The sequence below is a fragment of the Pezoporus wallicus genome, unplaced genomic scaffold (assembly GCF_028554395.1).
Source record: "Pezoporus wallicus isolate ANWC-B61680 ecotype Strahan unplaced genomic scaffold, APGP_CSIRO_Pwel_v1 contig_865, whole genome shotgun sequence".
NCBI classification, from domain to species: Eukaryota; Metazoa; Chordata; class Aves; order Psittaciformes; family Psittacidae; genus Pezoporus; species Pezoporus wallicus.
The window spans coordinates 627473-649570 of record NW_026636827.1 but is presented as its reverse complement, the minus strand read 5'-3'; the positions used below and the strand labels follow the sequence as shown (position 1 = coordinate 649570).

At 40.7% G+C, this 22098-nt stretch overlaps 1 protein-coding gene across 1 annotated transcript in view; it reads right to left on the bottom strand.

The window, feature by feature from the left end:
• Positions 1-22098, bottom strand: part of LRP1B (LDL receptor related protein 1B) — a 781126-nt gene that overhangs the window by 244031 nt on the left and 514997 nt on the right. The window contains exons 18-21 of the mRNA XM_057401813.1: positions 11042-11122; positions 9605-9772; positions 8384-8566; positions 1509-1709 (exon numbers count right to left, since the gene is read on the bottom strand). Of these exons, the coding sequence (XP_057257796.1) occupies positions 1509-1709; positions 8384-8566; positions 9605-9772; positions 11042-11122 (633 nt within the window). The remainder of the gene's footprint in view (positions 1-1508; positions 1710-8383; positions 8567-9604; positions 9773-11041; positions 11123-22098) is intronic.

Below are 22098 nucleotides of genomic sequence, written 5' to 3'. Positions count from 1 at the left end.
GAAGGAAAACTAAGGAAAATGTGGGCCCTCTCCAGAAGGAAATGGGAGACCTGGTTACTTGGGATATGGAGATTGCTAAGGTATTCAATGACTTTTTTTGCATCAGTCTTCACTGTCAAGAGCTCCAACCACACTGTTCAAGTCACAGAAGGCAAAGTCAGGGACTAGGAGAATGAAGAACTGCTCACTAAGGAAGCTGAAGGTACACAAGTCCATGGGACCTGATGAGATGTATCTGTGGGATGAGAAAACTGGCAGATGAAGGAGCTAAGCTACTGCCTATCATATTTGAGAGGTTGTTGCAGTCTGACGAAGTTCTCACTAACTGGAAAAGGGGAAAATAAACCCCATTTTTAAAAAGGGGAAAAAGGAAGACCTAAGGAATTACAGGCTGATCTCACCTCAGTGCTCAGCAAGACTGTGGAGCAGAACACTATCCTAAGGCACATGGAAAATAAGGAGGCGATAGGTGACAGCCAACACAGCTTCACTAAGGGTGAATTGTGCCTGACAAATCTGGTGACCTTCTATGCTGGGGTTATAGCACTGACATCCACCAAACCACAGCACTGGTGGATCAGGAAAGAGCAACTGATGTCATCTACCTGGACTTGTGCAAAATATTGGACACTGTCCAACATCACATCCTTGTCTAAAAAGGAGAATCATGGAATTGATGGATGGACCACTCAGTGAATAAGGAATTGCCTGGATGGTTATGCTGAACAGCTGTGGTCAATAGCTCAATGTTCAAGTGAAGACCTGTAACGAGTGACATTCCTCAGGGGTCAGTATTGGGATTAGCGTCATTTAACATCTTTTTCAGTGACAGGGACAGTGGGACTCAGTGAACCCTCAGCAAGCTTTCTGATGACACCAGCTCATGTGGTGCATTTGACACACTGGAGAGAATGGATGCCACCCAGAGGGACCTTGACACGGTTGAGAAGTGGGCCTGTGCAAACCTCAGGAAGTTCAACAAGGCCAAGTGTAAGGTCCTGCATGTGGGTCAGGGCAGTCCTAAGCACAGATACAGGGTGGGCAGGGAACAGACGGAGAGCAGCCCTAAGGAGGAACACCTCTGGGTATTGAATGAAGAGAAACTGAACATGAGTCAGCAGCGCTCTGCATGCACAAAGCCCAGAAAACCAGCTGTATACTGAGCTGAACCAAAAGGAGACCTTAAGCTTTTGTAGTTGGAGAGAGCTGCAGATTAGCTTATCCTTTCATATATAGCAGAGACTTTTAAATTGTTTTTCTCTAGGAGTATTTTAAGGGGTTAGGAAATTAAGGAATTACCTAAGAATTATGTTTTCCCTTATTTGAAGAAAACTAATACTTCAAGCACAAACCCACCATGATTGAAGTAAAAAAATCATCCTATGAGCTACTATAATAAAATTTCAGTAAGATAAACATGAGATCTGTTTTTTAGGTAAAAAGTATTATGACAAACAATAATAGCAATAAAACAAGAATAATCAAGAAAATGTGTCTAAAAGAAATACCACAAAGGTCGCCTTCATCAGATCCATCAGGACAATCTCTTCTCCCATTGCAGAGCTTCTCAGGCTGTAGGCAGATGGAGGTATCATTAGCACAAGGGTATTTTGGTGGTCCACACATATAGCCCTCGCAATTATCCTCATCAGACTGATCCTCACAGTCAATATCGCCATCACATAGCCATGCTTTGCTAATGCATCTCCCTTGGAGAAAAGAGACAATAAACACAGGAAATTAGACTGGAAGCAAACTTTAGGAAAAAAAAAAAAAAACAACCTCAGTAGCATTACACAGATATTTGGTTTTATTATGCTTGCTATTAATAGTACTTTCCTCTTAGATGAAAAAAGTCAACTTTTACGTATACTCTGAAGCACCATCCAGATCAATGTTGACAGCAATTTTCCAAACAACATCAATCCTAGCTATTCTATGCTGAACAGAACTGCATACAGGCAGGACACAGCTTCATAATCTGTTAAATATTACAAATTATAATAAAAAGCTTTACATTTTTTTTCTTTTTAATTCTGCTTTTTTTCATCTCTCTTCTTTTATCTTCTAGTCCAAGAGCCTGCCATAGGAGCTACGTTTCAATGTAAATCTATTAGCACAGGTTTCAGAAACAAAATCTTTCCAGAAACGATACACAATACATTCCCAGATTATGACAGGTAAATGATCATCTTTTAGATGTAAATTAATTACAGCAGATGAAACTTCCTACATGATTTCAGTTTTATCAAATCAGGGTTCAAATCCTTTCTTTCACTCCTCCAAAGGTGGAGGGAGGGAGAACTTTTCTGCTGATCATCAATGTCTAGAGGCAGCCTCTTAATTAGGAAAGGAGGAGTTATCTTTAAAAAAAATACAGGTATTAGATTAGCATCACCCAAAACAGGAATTTTATTAGGTGAAAAATAACTGAGATTAAGAATGCTACCACTTCCAGGGGTGCATCTGTGAGTGCTCTCTCTCGTTCCAAACTGATTTCCAGCTCTCAAGCATAAACTTGTTACTTGCTAGCTACAACCAGTATGGGCTAGTTGTAAATTTTGATAACACCTAGACTGAAGTGGAATGTACTTTATTCTTTGAGTAATAGACAACAGGAAGAACCACAGGTTAGGAAGCTTGGGCTGTGCTCCTGCCTATAAACTAGGTAGAGAAAATCAGTCCAGAATGGGAAAGAAGATCCTGGAAATGTCTAGATCCATTGACGACAATGCTGGTGGATGCCCAGGGACTGACCAATGATGCCTGAGCCTGGTAACTGCAAACCTTTGCACAGCATGAAATGACACACCTTTCAGGCCCCTCTTCCCAGTTTAGCAACAATCCTCCAAATAGGAAGCTGAGACTGATCATGACTTTGTGGGGGGAGCAAGCAAGTCATTGTGTGAAATAATCAATTGGAACAAAACGCTGTTTGCTCTTTAATGCACGTCAGCGTCACGTCTGCTACAGGCAGCCTTTTACTTCTGTACTATGACGATATAAAACCACCTCAAAAGGGATTCTTTATTGCGTTCCACACAGTGTAGCAAATGTCCCTAACTGTAACTCTACTATCTGCCATAATACAGTAGCAGATTTCAGTTTTCTTTAAAGGAAATATTTGCTTGAGAGTAACATAATGCTTTTCATTTTATATTTTAGTCATCTTTTAATGGGAAGGGTGCTAATGTCATCAAAGAGTGACAACAGGGCAAAATATAGCAAAACAAGAACAATGAAAAATTTGTTTCTGCAGCACTCACAAAGCATATGTGAGACTGTTTTCACTTTCAATGAAGAAAAAGAAGGAGTGAAAATTTAGGATCAAACTACAGTGAGTGTGGTTTCAAGCAACAGAACATCATTTTGCCAGTGCAATCACCTGGAAAACTTAAAAAGTGTCAGTTAGAATGAAAATAAAAAGTGTCAATTAGAATGAAAAGCTTTCACCATCTTTTACAGGGGCCAAAGTCCCAAATACCCTACAATGAAAAAAACAGAATTGCACAGACACAAGAAAACAAAGTTGCATGCATGATATGTTTGTGTTTTATCATTAGTTGGAATCACAAGCATTTAAAAAAAAGTGCCCATATTCTTTATTATCTTGAGATAATTGATTTTTATATATTATTATAACACAGCAGTAGAATGAAAGCTAATGGAAAATACCATCATCAAGCAAACTAACCAGATCCCAAAGTAAACTGACATTGCTTCCAGTACAGCTCCAAATCTGTTTTTTAACCTTTTATACATACAAATGTTTACAGAGCAAATCAGTTTTACTGCCTTCCTCTTACTTTAATGAAGATATGTTTTATAATGAAAGATTAATCTTCTACTACAATAGCTATGACATGTTCTTAAGTAGAATATATATTCAAAGAAATAATCTTTGCCAAAATTATAAGAGATGGACTTAATGAAGTATTATGACCGTCTTGAAATAATTCCTTACTACTCACTTAAGCATTTTCGCTTTACTGACTGTTACTGAAATTTACATTTTTGGTTTCCAGGAACATTTCTAGTAAAATTCCACCATATATTAACTGTCTCAATTGATCTATCTATTCTTTTCCATGGCTTTTTCATGTAACAGAAAAATATACATAAAGTAATGAATCAAAATTTCTGAAGCAAGTAGTATGTGGGAAAGCCACATCAAAATGCTTTTCCAACATTTTTTATTTCCTACAAATATTAGTAAGTATGACAGAACTAACTCTTTATATACTGCTCATTCTTTGTTGGGATACTGAGCCCAGGAAGTTTTTTAACTGATTATATATTTTACTGTAGGAAAACTGCTTTGATGGAGTGTTATTGCATTCAGCTTCATCTTACTGTTAATTCTTGCTTCCTACATCTGTAATGCCTTCCTAACTTACAGAATGGACTCAAGCTCATTTCCATCAAAATGAATGTTCTGACACATTTAACTAAATGTCATGATGATAAATTGATGATCTTGCTTGTCCTGTAGAACACGTCTGAGACTTAGATTGAACTACATTCTTTCAAGAAGATGGTAATTTCTGTGTTTTAAAAGCTATTAGTAGACAGCAGATGTTTATGCATGTCTCCTGGATGAGACAGAATTAAAAAACTCAAGGCCTAAACAAAACAGCTGTTGCCACAGAAAACAAAAGAACTATGAAATGAGAATAAAACCAGCACTGGAGCAACATGCACAATTTTATAGTTTACTTGCTATGGTGTTTTCTTTTTATTTAAATTTTTAGTGTCAACTAAATCCACTTCTCAAGTGAGAAACTTCATCATTTTGAACAACCACTATGTCCAAAAGGGTTATGAAAGTACTTGTACAAGATATACAGCTCTAAAGATCTAATGGTGAGAGAGGAGACAGAGCAGGCAGGGAACAAGTGGAAGCAACACAACGGGGTAAAGACACCTTATGAGCAATACTCTTTCCACTCTTTGAACTCCTCCATGGATCCTGTTCTGATATTCTTACTAAATCTTCTCCTCCTTAACAACTCCTCTTATGCCATATCTCTCCACAGTAACCCTTTCCTCCTCATGAGCACCGACAATCTGTAGGGCAGCCCTACCAATTTTTTCATCAACTTCTTTTCAGTATTGACTTCTTTCCATTCTTCTCTATTTGTCGCATACTTGACTCTTACACTTCCATCCATCCAGTACAATTGCTATTGCTCTCCTCTTCCAGTATCACTGTGATAACCACCCACCCCTTCACTTCCACTCTATATATTTTCCTTATGTTCCACACCAAAGAAATCCTACTTCTTCCCTCATCTTCCCTGCCCCCACTCCAGTATGTTATTAACATATGAGAACATGTGAGGAAAAAAAGGGTAAAATAATAGCCCACAGGGTAGCAATAAAAATGCTAAGATACAAAATTAACTGTTTCTTAAAATAAAAAGCAGCAAGTATGACAAATACACATTACAGTTGAGATCAACTGCTTACTAAACTAAAGTATATATGGCTCTTGCATTTTTAAAAAAAAGTACTTGATTATGATCATTAGAGTAATTAGATACTTTCCAGCAATACAAACTTTAAAATGATAGATTTATGTAGTGCATAAAACTGAGCCTATATTTTTTGGAGGACAGAATCAGAATTTAAAATAGGAAGCTAGCTCTTCTTCTAATCTAATTATGTCTAGTCTAATGTAAAAGAATACTAATCTAATTTAAAAGTAGAAAATAACTGGCTAGAAGCAGCCCAACAGTAGTCAATCTCAATCAGGTATTTATTGCATCTCGGATACTACTGCTGTGCAAACTCTACTGTATTTTTCATCACACTTCACCACAAACAACCATGTAATGTTCTTGAAAAAATTAGAAACGTCACTCTGAAATCTGTTCACTCAAGTGCCCTGCAGCATTTTGGCTGCCTTTGGACATCACAGCTCAAGACCTGCACAGGTCGGAAAGTTCCAGTGAGACCAACAAAAATACTAAACGTATAAAAAATCTAAAGTAAAACCAGAAGATATGCAAGGGGAAAAAAAAGTATTTGTTTATTCAATAAATAATGTGGTTAAGAAGACACATGACAAACAGCTTTCATATTCAAAAGACTTTTATACTGGTGAAAAGATGAAGACAATCAACTAAAATTGCAGTAAAGATTCAGATGACGTATTAGGAAAAAATGTTCAGCTATTAGAGGCACGTTACAAGAAGGCTATCTGTATAAGTTATAAAATATCCACTGTTGGATATTCTAAAGTGTGTATCAGAAAAGAGGCTAGATATGATGGGTTTTCAAGACCACCATTACTCTAAAGCAGATAAATCTTTGGCTAAAGGCTGACAAATGCTGAAATTGCAATATGACATTCATGCCTGTGGCATTGTGACAGATTAACCACAGCCAACAAAAAATACAGTAAGAAAAGACCCTGCAGCTACTATTTACACCTATAAACCTAAAAAGAAGTAAGCAAAAAAGTGGGCAGTAACATTTCACCATTGCTGTTCTCACCGTCACTGCCCTCAAAACGTATTGGCTCTTCTCCCTCCCCACCCATACACACGTTCCCACCCAGACCCATCATATTCTTTATTAGGAAACCAGATGACACCACCAAGCATTCTCTAATAGAAGAATTAGCCATTTTCTCATCGTATGAGCAATTCTCGTAAGTGTGGAAGCCAGACAGTATTATTTCTTTGAATAATCCACAGAGAAAATTATGTGTATTCTGAAACCTGAAAGAATCATGACAGAAACTATTTCTCAGAAACCCATTACTCCTTTATTCTACTATATGAATACTACTGAAAAGTAGCTAAACAAGAATTTGCTTTTGCTGTTTTCTCTTCCAATGCATTACTAAGATGCCTGCTCCAGAAGAGTGATTTTGCTCCTTCCCAGACTGATGGAAGAAAAATAGTGAAAGAAAAAAAAAAAGTATTAAACTATTACTATTGATTTCTAAAGTGATGCTTTCACACAACCAATAAGCTTAATTTCATCTTCCTCTCAATCAAAGCCATATACCATTGAATTTAGCAAAAGCTTGATGACAATTTTATTACTGTATTTATATGTGGCAGCCAGAGAAGTCACATTTTATGCTTCTTCCTGTAAAATAACTGAAGTATTGCTGTCCTTGTGCACAACTAAACATAGGTAGGTGTATAATGAGGCAATGCAAGTTTGAGACCTTTTCCCCATTTACGTACCAGGAAAGAGAAAGTACCAGGGAAAAAGTGTTATTTCCTGTGTCAGGGTTCCTATTAGCCTATTTCAGGAAAACAGACCTATTAAAAGTGAATAATCTTTTTACTTATTGAAGCTGCTTCATTTAACAGCTTCTTGTTCTATACATCTTTATGGAAACTGTAAGAACACAAAAGGAAACATTTTCTTTAGACAAGATTCAGTATTCCATATTTATTTAACCATACATTACAATTTCTAGGATTTAAAAATCCAAGTAGCACCAAACCTCCAAGCATTTCTAAGACCTTCTAAAATAATTCACATATTAAAAATGAATTCTGTTCACGCTGTAGATCTGAATAAAGCATCTTACATCCATATTCACATACACTTTTGGACAGAGCTCACATAACCAGCCTGCAACATCTATCATGCTTAACTGTAATACAGGCATTAGAACGGGTTCTTCTCTCCTGTAATAATTATAGTTGCCTAATGGCAACAATAGTACTGCTTATTATATTTTGAATTAAATTTTGCTTTGAAAGTTGTTTCACCCCTAATACTTCATTAAGCTTTGAAATAAATTATTAAAAGATTAACACATTGCTGACATGCATTAATTTCTTCCTAACTGCACTGCCCCTTCAGAAAATGTTCCATCAAAGCATTACTTTGCAAAATATCCTCATGTAAAGACTGTCACATTCTTTTCACAAGTTTTAATGCAGTACACTTAGCAAAATTTCATTTTAAACATAGTCTATGTATTTTTCTTTCAACATGAAAGTTCTCATTTCCAGTGCTGCAGTTCTAATTCTTTGAAGTCTTCTAGCTAATTACTTTATACCATTTAAATCAACTTATTCCTAGGGCCAAAGTTGCAAAATAGAAGAAAATACCTGGACTTTTAAGTACCAGTAAACGCTAAATTTAAATATTTGGCTTGATGTATTATCACACAGAACAGTTTCAGCTTTAAGTAATCTCAAACCCCATCTATTTTATATCGCAAACCCCATCTATTTTATATCGCAAATCATTAAACAGGTTAGGAGAAGTACGGTAACAGTATTTTTCTGGTATGACTGCAATAAGTAACATCATCTCACTAGTATTAAGCAGTATTCAAATAGTATTCACACAGACAGATGCACACACAATGAGTGAATGACTGCAAAACTTATATCCAATTTCATACCTGTACTCTTGCAGGAAAACTTTGTTTTTTCATCACACAGTCGTATAGTTCCATTACAGCCTTTTTCATCACTACCATCTTCACAGTCCTTTTCTCCATCACATCGCCACAACTCAGGAACACAGTTCCCATCAGGACTGCACTGAAACTCCTTCCCACTGCATCTTCCAGTAGAGGGAGTTTCTTAGAAAAATAAGAAATTACATTGAAGAATTTGCTCATATGTGTTTCTTCCATGCCAAGCCTACAACAACTTAGAATCCCCCTTCCTAACCAAAGCCAAAATCAAAAGTACTCAAGCATAACCCTCAAAACTCACTATTCCTTCGTAACTCATGACTCCAACACAAGCTCCAAGATGAGCTCTTTCTTATTCTGCTCTTTCTCCTCACTGCCATTCCACCATAGACTCAAGGTAAATACCAATTTGTTTTGGTTTTTTTTTTTTTTTTGCACTGCTATCAGACAGGAATGAATTTAGAGATATAAGGAGGACCAAGGCTGATAAAAGTTCTCCTGGTGCTTTGTAAGCCCATCCTCACACCACATTCCCTCCTCCTTCATTCTACTCCTTCCCAAAAAAGTGTATGTCCTAGTGGACCAATAAAGTTGTGTGTAATTACTTTGCTGTGGAAAAATCACTATGAGAAAAATAAGAGAAAAATATTCTTCCATTCTTATCTGATTATTTCTTATCCTTTGCTACAAGCATCCTCCCCTTCTCTCCCCATCCAAATGAATAGAGTGCATGGCATTGAAATGGGACTGTAGTCTGGTTGCAACATCTTTATGTTTCAGTAAGACCACTTGAAAAACAAAACAACAAAACCATCCCCCACACAACAGAAAAATACAGATCAACAATAAGAGTTACTGCATAAAAGCCACAGAAAATATAAACAGTAACTTCAGGAATGTTGCTTACTGTCTCTTTATCTAGGCAGTATGTATCTCTGACAGGAGGAACATCATGTTTAGCACAATTTAGTGAGGTAAAACTACAAAACTTCTCTCAGTACAATACCCAGTCCGCTTTCAAATGCATTCTTCTTCTATGATACGCTTCTCTATTACCATTTACACTTGACATATTTTCCATACCAAGCTTTACCAAGGTTAAAAGCATTTTCTTTTTTTCACTGACTAAAGATGGGTCCTTTGTATTTGTAGCAAAGTATTCTCTGTGCCTGTATGTATGTTAGAAGAGAAAAAGCAACTAACCTTCCTTGCTGCAGTTTGTTTTGGTTTCATCACTAAAATCTCCACAGTCATTGTCACCGTCACATGCCCAATGACTTGGAATACATCTACCATTATAACATCTGAACTGATCCGCAGAACACGAGTGAACACAGCTTAGTTCATCACTTCCATCACCACAGTCATCATCTGCAAATATTATTATTTTAAATATAATAATGATAAAAAGATAAAAAGAATATGAATAAAAGATGCAAGGAGAAAGAAATATTACCAAGAAGGCAGGAGAAAAAATAACATCCAGTAAATAAAATAGAGTGCTTACTGCCTGCAGGCATAGGGTAAAATTATTTCTAACGCAAGTAATTCTTTAATTTACAAACAGCACTTCACTCTACCACTTTGGATAACCTAAAATCTTACTTACTCAGGGTTATTCAGTCACAGACACCAGCAAGCATGAAAAGGCTGTGGATTTTCTTAATTTCTTTACTTGTGTTTAACTACCCAGGCTTCCAAACAATATTCTCAGTGATTAATTAAGTTAACTTGGACAGTTAAGCACACTCAGGAAGCACTTCATATAAACCAAAGTGAAAATCTGATGTCAGAACTTCTTTTCAATAGTATTGCAAATGTTATTTCCATGTACTTGGAACAGTGCAAAATGGAGAGAGATGGCAGCATATAAATAATGCTGGTATGTAGTTTCCAATTACTCTATGTTTTAGTCATTACAAAAATATTAAAGACAATTCCCACAATTTGGTTGTGATTGCCAAGACAAGGAAAGACAAATATGTCAGGTAAATGCTAGAGGGTCTCCTTGCAGAGAATTTGAGCAAGCACACTGTGATAATTTGGAAAATCTGTCCATTTACGGCTATGAATTCCTGTCAGCCATATAAAATCTTAATAATAAGAAATGCTATGGTGGATGAAGAACCAACTCAATGTTATTAGGACTGGCATGACGTCACTCCCCCATCAAAAGCTCTGAGAGAAGGTTAATTTTAACAGCTGTCATTCAAATATGTAATCTTTCAGACAAAAGAACTACATTGTCTTAGCCATCCCTCTCGAGCTATAGTATCTATTAAATTGAACTCACAACTAAAAAAATCAGGTACTTCGGTCACTGGAAGTATTTTGTTTTCTAAAACTAGAAAATACTTTCATAAGCAACAGCATTTTTTTTTTTTTTAAACAATCAAAGTTTAAATCACGCTTTATGATACAGAAAATACTGTTTGTAACTATTGACTGCATCATTCCTTCTGTGAAGCTTCAATATTGCTGCTTTCTAGGTCAGGTCAGTAATTTAAAAATACTGTATTCTTTGACCACTTACAAAACAAACCAGCAAATATCAGCCTCAGAAGAAAAGAGTGGGTATCAAAGCAATATTTATGCAAGATCTACCGTATCCATTGCAAATATAGAACACCTGATACTTGCCTGAATCACAGAGCCATTTGCTGCTAATGCATCTTCCATTTTTGCATATAAATTGACTTAGCGGCTCACACGTTGGGAATTCTGTGGAAGTGTTAAAAAAGAAATAAAACCTATTTAATGTATATCCTCTTTAATAATATTCTTCCACCTTCTTACATGCATAAATTACACAAGTGTATTGTATGAAATATTTTCAACTCAGAGATTTATATCTATAGAGGAGAAAAATGTGTAACACCAAAAAGAGAGGATAAAAAGGCTTTTAACTGTAAATACTAGTCCAAATGCTATCCTTCTTCAACACAGACCAACTGAAATGCATTATTCTTTGTCATATAATAGGGTCCTACATTCCCAACAGACCATGGCTGTCTTCGCCACTGAGCATGCTAATATTTATGACTAATTACTAGAGCTTGATGACTGATACAAACCATATTTTCAATGTATGTATTTACATAAAAAAGTTCTCCAACTGCAATAGTACTGCCATTATAAGATGGAAAATGGAAGACTATAAAATGAGAAAGTTAAGTTCCAAGCAAAAGAGCATTCAAGAAAAAGTTATTGTACACAGACATTAAACATTTCCAAAACCATGGTGTCAGTATTTACATTTCCTCCAAGGATTCCAGTAAAAGTAGTAGAAAACTGAGATAATATAATTCATAGGGACTCATAAAAACACATTTCTGTGTAACAAATACGTATTTAATATGCTTCTGAATAGAACAATTTTTTTTCAGCTTCTTTTTCTTCTAAGACCTATCATACAGCTCATACAATTAACTTGTTAAAGAGTGCTTGCACCCATTCAGTTTGGAAAACACAAAACCAACTTTACAAAACCCATCAATTCGTAAGAAACAATCTGAAAGTCTAACTTGATTCAAAAGGAATAAGGAGGAGCCTAAATTCTCTATAACGACCGTCAGAACAGTCAGACACCTCTCAGTAACTGACACTAATGCAAACCAAAGATGACAACATGGCCAATCTGCCTGAACTGCTACTTAAAGGCAAGTTTGTCCTTCACTGAAGGATTTCAGGTTGGAAGTTCTTACACAGTACAACCCAAATGCAACAGAAATGTCCAAAATGGTGCACAGTCCTGTCAACTGCACCAAAACTGCCCAAGCTGAGAACAAATCCCCAAGTGTATTCCTCAGTAGGCTGCTCTAGCTACACTGGGTATTCTAGTGTTGCTACAACTGAAACAACAAAGATTTTGACAATTACGCCATGTAACTAGTACTGAAAAGGTTTTCTACGCTTTTAAACCATAACACATAAATGTAAAACTTCCTTAGGACAAGAAATGAATTAGTCTCTGAAGTCAATAAATTTCTGTTTGCTGTCTTTGGTGCAGAAAATGTTTTAAAGTTAACTCAAAAGATGGCTTGGTTTTTGTTTTTGTTTTTTGTTGCGTTCTTCTGTTTTGTTTTGTTTTAAAAGTCCAGAGGGAGTTCTGGCTTACATTCATGCATGAAGTACCAAACCAAATCATCTGTATCAAATAGTAAAATTTACAGATCACCAAAAACATTGAAAGACCGAAGTGATTAGTCTGCTTCAACACAGAAAAGGGCGAGAAGTTGACAGTAATGACAATTATACTCTGTCAATTACTTCTGGAAAGTTTTGTAGGTTTTTTTTTTGTGGAAAAAACCTCCAACAAAATACCAAACAAAATACCAAACCCCACCAACAACAAAAATCTGTTCTGAGACAAACAAGGGAAATGTGCAAATATGATGGTACTTAGCTACAGTATACGCCTTAAGTGGCCCAAGCAAAGCTTGCAGCCATTTTTAATTTCACTTTTTAGCTGTTGTATGAATTTCTCCATAAATTTAACTCATACATTAAAGGTAATATTCCTGTTTGCCATACTGTCGTGGTTTAAACCCAGTCAGGTAACTTGTTCACTCACTCCCAGTGAGTGGTGCCGAGCTGACAACAATCGAGGTCCGTGTCCGTCCCCCCCTGCACCGGGGCTCTCCCCTTCCCCACTCCCGGAGGAACGGGGAGGAGGATCGAGAGAGTGCAACTCCTACGGGTTGAGACAAGAACAGTCCAGCAACAAATCACCACCGCTACTATCAGCTAAAACAATGATAAGGGAAAATAACAAGGGAAGAGAATACGATACCACCGGCCAAGAAAGCGAGTTCCACCCGGAAGCCCCTGTCCTTCCGGGTAACTCCCAGTTACCCCCCACCCCGGGCATGACGTGCTGTGGTATGGAATACCTCCCTGGCCAGCCCGGGTCAGGCGCCCCGTCTCTGCTTCCTCACAGCTTCCCCTCCTCCCTGGCAGAGCATGAGCCTCACAGAGTCCTTGGTCAGGGTAAACATCACTTAGCAACAACCGAAAACATCGGCTTCACCAACACTGTTCTCAAGCTAGAAGTCAAAACACAGCACTGCACCAGCTAACACAAAGGAAAAACATGACTGCTACTGCTGAACCCAGGACATTATCCACCCCTTATTCCATACCATTCACGTAGTGCTCACATCCCACATTTTCAATACACCATCGCTCTCCCACATATATACATCCATATACATACAGACCAAGAGGAAAAATTCATTTTCTTAGTGCATGGACCAATCCCTATAATGCTGCCGAGTCCATTCGGTCCATGATGTTCAAAGTTCATTCTCTGTTGGGATGATGGCTGGAGGGAAGTCAGGGCCAGTCGCTGGTGACCTGGAGACATCTAGTTGATGGGCTATAAAAGCATTACACAGCAGGCAACAGCATACAATTGAGTTCACTGGCTGTTTTTCCCTAAAATCAAATCCCCTTGAGGTATACATCGGACTTCCCCATCTTCCCGCATTACCCACCAAGTATATCCAGGTCCCTGAGCAAAAGCAATCCCACGAGTGGGTTTGCCTTTACCTGAAGCAGGAATAACCCAGACTGTCTTCCCCAGCAAATTCTTCATATGCACCACGGGAACTTTGTCCCCCTCTACAATATGTAAAAGTTCTGACTGGGCTGGGCCGGCCCTGTTGGCAGATCCTCTGGTGTTGACCAACCAGGTGGCCTTTGGTAAATGCGTATCCCAGTGCTTGAAAGTTCCCCCACCCATTGCTCTCAGTGTAGTTTTTAACAGCCCATTGTACCGTTCGATTTTCCCAGAGGCTGGTGCATGGTAGGGGATGTGATATACCCACTCAATGCCATGCTCTTTGGCCCAAATATCTATAAGGTTATTCCGGAAATGAGTCCCATTGTCTGACTTGATTCTCTCTGGGGTGCCGTGTTGCCACAAAATCTGTTTCTCAAGGCCCAGGATGGTGTTCCGGGCAGTGGCATGGGGCACAGCGTATGTTTCCAGCCACCCGGTGGTTGCTTCCACCATGGTAAGCACATGGCGCTTGCCTTGGCGGGTTGGTGGCAGTGTGATATAGTCAATCTGCCAGGCCTCCCCATATTTATACTTCAACCATCGCCCTCCATACCAAAGAGACTTTAACCGCTTGGCTTGTTTAATTGCAGCACATGTTTCACGCTCATGAATAACCTGGGCAATAGTGTCCATTGTTAAGTCCACCCCTCGGTCACGGGCCCATCTATATGTTGCATCTCTGCCCTGATGGCCTGAAGTGTCATGGGCCCACCGGGCCAAAAATAATTCACCTTTATGTTGCCAATCTAAGTCCATCTGAGCCACTTCAATCTTAGCCGCTTTATCCACTTGTTGGTTGTTCTGGTGTTCCTCAGTGGCCCGACTCTTGGGTACATGGGCATCTACATGATGTACCTTCACCACCAGGTTCTGCACCCGGGCAGCAATATCTTTCCACAGTGCAGCAGCCCAGATGGGTTTACCTCTGCGTTGCCAGTTGCTCTGCTTCCATTGCTTCAACCACCCCCACAGGGCATTTGCCACCCTCCATGAGTCAGTATAGAGATAAAGTACTGGCCACTTTTCTCGTTCAGCAATGTCCAGGGCCAGCTGGATGGCTTTCACCTCGGCAAACTGACTCGATTCACCCTCTCCATCAGCAGTTTCTGCAACTTGTCGTCCAGGACTCCATACAGCTGCCTTCCATCTCCGATGCTTTCCCACAATACGGCAAGAGCCATCAGTAAACAAGGCATACTGCTTTTCACTTTCTGACAGTTTATTATATGGTGGGGCTTCTTCAGCACGCACCACCTCCTCCTCTGGCGACATTCCGAAATCATTGCCCTCTGGCCAGTCCATGATGACTTCTAGAATGCCTGGACGACTGAGATTTCCTATTCGAGTTCGTTGTGTAATTAGTGCAGCCCATTTACTCCATGTAGCATCAGTTGCATGATGTGTAGAGGAGACCCTGCCTTTGAACATCCAGCCCAGCACGGGCAGCCGGGGTGCCAGGAGGAGCTGTGCTTCAGTGCCAATCACTTCCGAAGCAGCTCGAACCCCTTCATAGGCTGCCAGTATCTCTTTCTCAGTTGGGGTATAGCTGGCCTCAGATCCTTTATATCCCCGACTCCAAAAGCTGAGGGGTCGACCTCGAGTCTCCCCTGGAGCTTTCTGCCAGAGGCTCCAGGTAGGACCGTTCTCCCCAGCTGCAGTGTACAGTACATTTTTTACATCTGGTCCGGTCCGGACTGGTCCAAGGGCTACTGCATGAACTATCTCGCGTTTAATTTGCTCAAAGGCTTGTTGCTGCTCAGGGCCCCATTTAAAATCATTCTTCTTCTGGGTCACATGATAGAGAGGGCTTACAATCGAACTGTAATTTGGGATGTGCATTCTCCAGAACCCCACTGCACCCAAGAAAGCTTGCGTTTCTTTCTTATTAGTTGGTGGAGACATTGCTGTTATCTTGTTGATCACATCTGTGGGGATCTGTCTACGTCCATCTTGCCATTTTATTCCCAAAAATTGAATCTCCTGTGCAGGTCCCTTGACCTTACTCCGTTTTATGGCAAAACCGGCTTTCAGCAGGATTTGGATTATTTTCCTCCCTTTCTCAAAGACTTCTTCCGCTGTATCGCCCCACACAATAATGTCATCAATGTATTGCAGGTGTTTTGGAGCTTGCCCCTGTTCCAGTGCAGTCTGGATCAGTCTGTGGCAAATGGTAGGGCTGTGTTTCCACCCCTGGGGCAGTCGGTTCCAAGTGAACTGGACACCCCTCCAAGTAAAAGCAAACTGTGGCCTGCACTCTGCTGCCAAAGGAATGGAGAAAAATGCATTGGCAATATCAATCGTGGCATACCACTTGGCTGCCTTTGACTCTAGTTCATACTGAAGTTCTAGCATGTCCGGTACGGCAGCACTCAATGGTGGTGTGACTTCATTCAGGCCACGATAGTCTACTGTTAGTCTCCATTCTCCATTAGACTTTCGCACTGGCCATATGGGGCTATTGAAGGGTGAGCGGGTCCTGCTGATCACCCCCTGACTCTCCAGTCTACGGATCAACTGATGGATGGGAATCAGGGAGTCTCGGTTGGTGCGATATTGCCGCCGGTGCACTGTTGCGGTTGCAATTGGCACTTGTTGTTCTTCAACTTTCAGCAACCCCACAGCAGAGGGATCTTCTGAGAGACCAGGCAAGGTGGACAGCTGCTCAATTTTCTCAGTCTCCAAAGCAGCAATACCACAAGCCCACCGGTACCCTTTTGGGTCTTTGAAGTACCCTCTCTTGAGGTAGTCTATGCCGAGGATGCATGGAGCCTCTGGACCAGTCACAATAGGGTGCTTTTGCCATTCCCTCCCAGTCAGGCTGATTTCAGCCTCCAGCACAGTCAACTCTTGGGATCCTCCTGTTACTCCAGAAATATAGATGGGTTCCACCCCTTGACAGCTTGATGGCATCAGGGTACACTGTGCACCGGTATCTACTAGAGCCTTATACTTCTGTGGGACTGATGTGCCAGGCCATCTGATCCACACAGTCCAGTAAATCCGATTGTCCCCTACCTCCACCTGGCTGGAGGCAGGGCCCCTCTAACGGTTGTCACAGCATTGGACACTTAAGTTGTGTTGAAAGGGATTATTCTTCATTATCACAGGAGCTGGAGTAAAATCAGCTCTTCCACTCCATCTGGGAAACTGCTCACCAGAGACTGAAGCCGTAGCTCTCATGGGACGATCAGTCTTGGCCCTTGCTCCCCTCTTCAGTTCACTCACCCGTTCCTCCAAAGCTGAAGTAGGTTTTCCATCCCACTTTGTCATGTCTTCTCCGTGATCCAGCAGGTAAAACCATAGGGTACCCCGTGGCGTATACCTTCTGTATCTCCTCTCTTGAACAATAGGACGCCTTTTGTTAATAGCTGAGACGTGTGTTGGTACACGTGAGGAGCTGGATAAATCAGATACATCGTCCCTCAATTTGTCGAGGTCCTGGGACAGTTTTTTCACAGCTGAGATGATGGAAGGAGTGAGATTGTCTTCGAACTCTCGGAGTTTATGAACCATTTCATCCACTGTTAGTGGTACTATGTCATTCCAGGTCACTGTTGCCAATGAATGGGCATATGATGACGGTGCATTCCGTGTAAGTTTTCGCCACATGGGTCGTGTACATTCAACTTCATCTGGATCTATAGGTGTATCCCCGTTATTCGGCTTGATGTGATAGATCATCTCTACGATGGCTGATTCCCTCAGAGACTGGATGCCTTTGTCTATAGTAGTCCACTTGGCCGAACGACTCGTAACATCGTCCTTGTACGGAAACCTTTCTTTCACAGCTGCCAAGAGCCTCCTCCAAAGGCTGAGGGACTTTTACTCTCTTGCAATTGCTTTGTCAATTCCCCCTTCTCTAGCAAGTGATCCCAGCTGCTTGGCTTCTGTACCTTCTAGTTCGTGACCATCGGCCCCATTGTCCCAGCATCAGAGTAACCAGGTGATGATGTGCTCCCCTGGTTGACGGGTAAAATCTTTTCGCATATTCCGCAGCTCGGTTGAGGTCCGAGGTCGAGAAGTTACCTCTTCTTCTTCTTCTTCTTCGTCATGTGATGATGACTCCTGATCAGATTCTGGACCGGGTGGTGAATTCATTGGTTCTTCATCTCACTTCACCCTTTTTGCCTCCTTTTTGCTTGTTCTCTTGCGTACAGGGGCAACTGATATTGGTAGAATTGGTCCTCTGGTTTGGCTGCAGTGATTATCACTGTGGTTTCAGTAGCGACTGTACTTGTTGCTGGGGGTGGTGTAGCTAATGTGCTTGGAGCTGGGGTAACCGCGCTGTCTGTTGCGGTTGAAGTTTGAGCAGCTGCTGTACTTGCCACTGGGGTAGCTGTGCAGTTCATTGCAGCCAAAGTTTGAGTAGCGACTGTCACTTTGCCCTCAAATCCGCCGACATTCTTTTCCTTTTGAAGGTGCTGGATAGTGTTGAACAAGGCCCTGTAAGCATAGGCCAAGCCCCAGCACGTTGCCGTGATTTGTCCATCTCTGGTATGGCCAGAATGACCACACACCTCATTTAAGTGTTTTACTAATTCTTCTGGATTTTGCAGTTGTTCGGTAGTGAAATTCCAAAGTACTGGAGGGGCCCACTGACCTAGATACTTGCCCATACTATCCCACACACCCTGCCACTCATGGCTGTCCAGCCTCAGGGAAAATCTCTCGGTCCTCCTACATCGTCGTTTGACCCCAGACAAGACCCAAACCTGAATCTGCTTAACTCTTGAAATCAGTAGTGGGCAAAACACACTCTGTATGCGTGCTAGCATGGTGATTCCCATCACCATCAGCAAACAAGTCTCAACAGCATTAAAAGGCCATTCAAAAAATTCAAAACTCTCAAATGCAAATGGTCTGGGGGGACGACTAGGAGGGTAAAAGGATGTCTCCTTCACAGGTTGAGCACCTGAGAAGGAGAAAAAAGATGTGTAATTGCTAAGCACCTCCATCATATACCTCCCAAAGTATAAAGGTGGTGACCACACTGGGAACATAAGCCAGATCAGTTTCATGATCAATGATTCTATTGTATTACAAGTCATTACCATAAAGTACAATGGGATAAAAACCTTAGCCCAAGCCCCACAGCAAATACCGGATGGATGTAAGATATGATATACTGAAACTGTGAGATCAAGAGGAAAAACCTTGAGAGCCAATAAATCAGCATTGTGACGAGTGACTATCAATCCAGTCAGATCTGTTCTTATCTCAACCCCTCGTGCCCCACGTTGGGCACCAAAAAGAACTGTCGTGGTTTAAACCCAGTCAGGTAACTTGTTCACTCACTCCCAGTGAGTGGTGCCGAGCTGACAACAATCGAGGTCCGTGTCCGTCTCCCCCCCCCCCCCCCCCCCGCACCGGGGCTCTCCCCTTCCCCGCTCCCGGAGGAACGGGGAGGAGGATCGAGAGAGTGCAACTCCTACGGGTTGAGACAAGAACAGTCCAGCAACCAATGTACAACACAAATCACCACCGCTATTATCAACTACAACAATGATAAGGGAAAATAACAAGGGAAGAGAATACGATACCACCGGCCAAGAAAGCGAGTTCCACCCGGAAGCCCCTGTCCTTCCGGGTAACTCCCAGTCACCCCACACCCCGGGCATGACGTGCTGTGGTATGGAATACCTCCCCGGCCAGCCCGGGTCAGGCGCCCCGTCTCTGCTTCCTCACAGCTTCCCCTCCTCCCTGGCAGAGCATGAGCCTCACAGAGTCCTTGGTCAGGGTAAACATCACTTAGCAACAACCGAAAACATCGGCTTCACCAACACTGTTCTCAAGCTAGAAGTCAAAACACAGCACTGCACCAGTTAACACAAAGGAAAAACATGACTGCTACTGCTGAACCCAGGACACATACATAAATGCCTTCATAAATGACTACATGAATGACTTTCCATTCATCTGCCTAACCAAGACCTGTATAAAAGAGACAGAAACTAATTAAAATTAATTGTGATTATCCTGGCCACCACCCATGTCATGATTCTCAGCCCATCACAGTCTTTCTAAGGAAGTTCTGCAGTATCGCCAGTGTTTGCTTCTCACAGCCCCAGTCTCCACCATCACCTGCAGCTCCCTCTCATATCCTAGAGGACCAGCACAGTAATTTTCTCCTGTTGTCCCTATGGTCTCCTCAGTACTCTTTTCCTTTCCTATGTTACAGAAAAGACATGCACATCTTGTAGCTGATTTACAGCCATGTCTGTGCCAACGGTCCTGAAAGCAAGAAGAAAAACAGAGAAAGCAAGAAAGGAGTCTCTTGAGCTCACACAGTACCCTCTCCACAGTGTAGGAATCAATCTTATTTCTCTCTGCTATCCAGCTGTATTGTAAAAGCTCTGGGTTTTGATACTTCTTTCACCCTTCTGTTATAATTACGAACTTATAAACATATGGACAGAAAAAATGACCACGTCTTGTTTCATTTAGGAAAGCAATAATAAAATAAGGAGGGTCTCTTCAAATTTTCTTCAGGAATGTCATGCTTCTTCACAAATCTGGTTGTATCTTTAGAAAAACTTTATGCATTTCATCTTTGCAGTCCTGCTCACCCCAGCTATATGCCAATATAAACATGCTTAACTTATTGAATCGATAGGAGCCTAAAGTTTACATAAAGACTTGTGCAGTTAAAAATCAACACTTTGCAATGGTAACAAAAAGCAAACCATTATTTTACTTTTAATATTAAAACTTTTGAATACAAGAATTTTAAACTGTTTCATAGAAGAATATATATATCACTAAATAGATCAGCTAAATAAATGCCATTAGCATACCCATTAGCCATCAAATCAAAAGGGAGAATGAAAAATGAAGTATATGACACATTTGGACAACCACAGCATTTGGGGAAAAAGAGACAAGATTCTAAAACATGAAGCATATGCAAAGTTTGGCCAAACTGAAAAACAGCAGCCCTGAGGAAAAAGGTTTGCAAGTGTTGGTTGATGAGAAGCTCAACATGACCAGGCAATGTGCACTCACAGCTCAGAAATCCAAAGGTATCCTGGGCTGCAACAAAAGTAGCATGACCAGCAGCTCAAGGGAGGTGATTCTCCCCATCTGCGCTGCTCTCAGGAGACCACACCTGCAGTACTGCAGCTCTGAGGCTCACAGCACTAGAAGGACATGGGCCTGCTTGAGCCAGTTCAAAGTACGACCAGAAAGATGCTCAGAGGGCTGGAGCACCTCCCCTATGAGGACAGGCTGAGAGAGTTGGGACTGTTCAGCCTGAAGAAGAGAAGGCTCTGGGGAGACCTTTGAGCAGCTTTCAGTACCTAAAGGGATAACAAGAAAGCTGGAGAGGAGCTTTTTAGAAGGGTGGGTAGGGACAGGACAAGGGGGAATGGCATTAAACTGAAAGAGGGTAGATATAGATTACATATAAGGAAGAAGTTCTTTATTGTGAGGATGGTGAGACACTGGAACAGGTTGCACTGGGAAGCTGTGGCTGCCCCATCCCTAGAAATATTCAAGCCCAGGTAGATGGGGCTTTGAGCAACCTGGTCAAGCAAAATGTGTCCCTGTTCATGGAAGGGAAGTTTGAACTAGATGATCTTTAAGGTTCAACCAAACTGCTTTTTGATTCTATGAACCAACTTTTGATTAAATGATCTGAAGAAATATTCTGTATCAGCTGACAGAATACCAAACAAAGCACATAGGCAGAAATTACAAAGATGAAATTAACATCTTTGTACTGATAAGACACCTGAGAACAAAGGGTAAAGCTAATCAGATAACCTATTATCGTACCCAGTGCCACACTGTACCATTGCATAGAATGCTATAGAGATTGCAAAATACATGTTCACTGGGATCACCTATTCTACATCTGTACATAACAGAACTTACTTGATTTGAAACATGGCAATTAGTCATCTGCCTTAATAATATCCACACTGTTAATATCATAATAGTTTTATTTTTATTTAGATTTCATCAAATATGTAATCTATTTTAAAGTAACTGATCAGACACCTGTCAGTATAAACTTAGCTTGCTTTTTTATGGTTATATCACTACTAAGGAAAAGGAGGTCAGTAACAAAAAATAAGCCAAGAGAAAGCAAGTGAATGTTCCAGGAAACATAACTTTTTAAATGTTAAAATCCTGA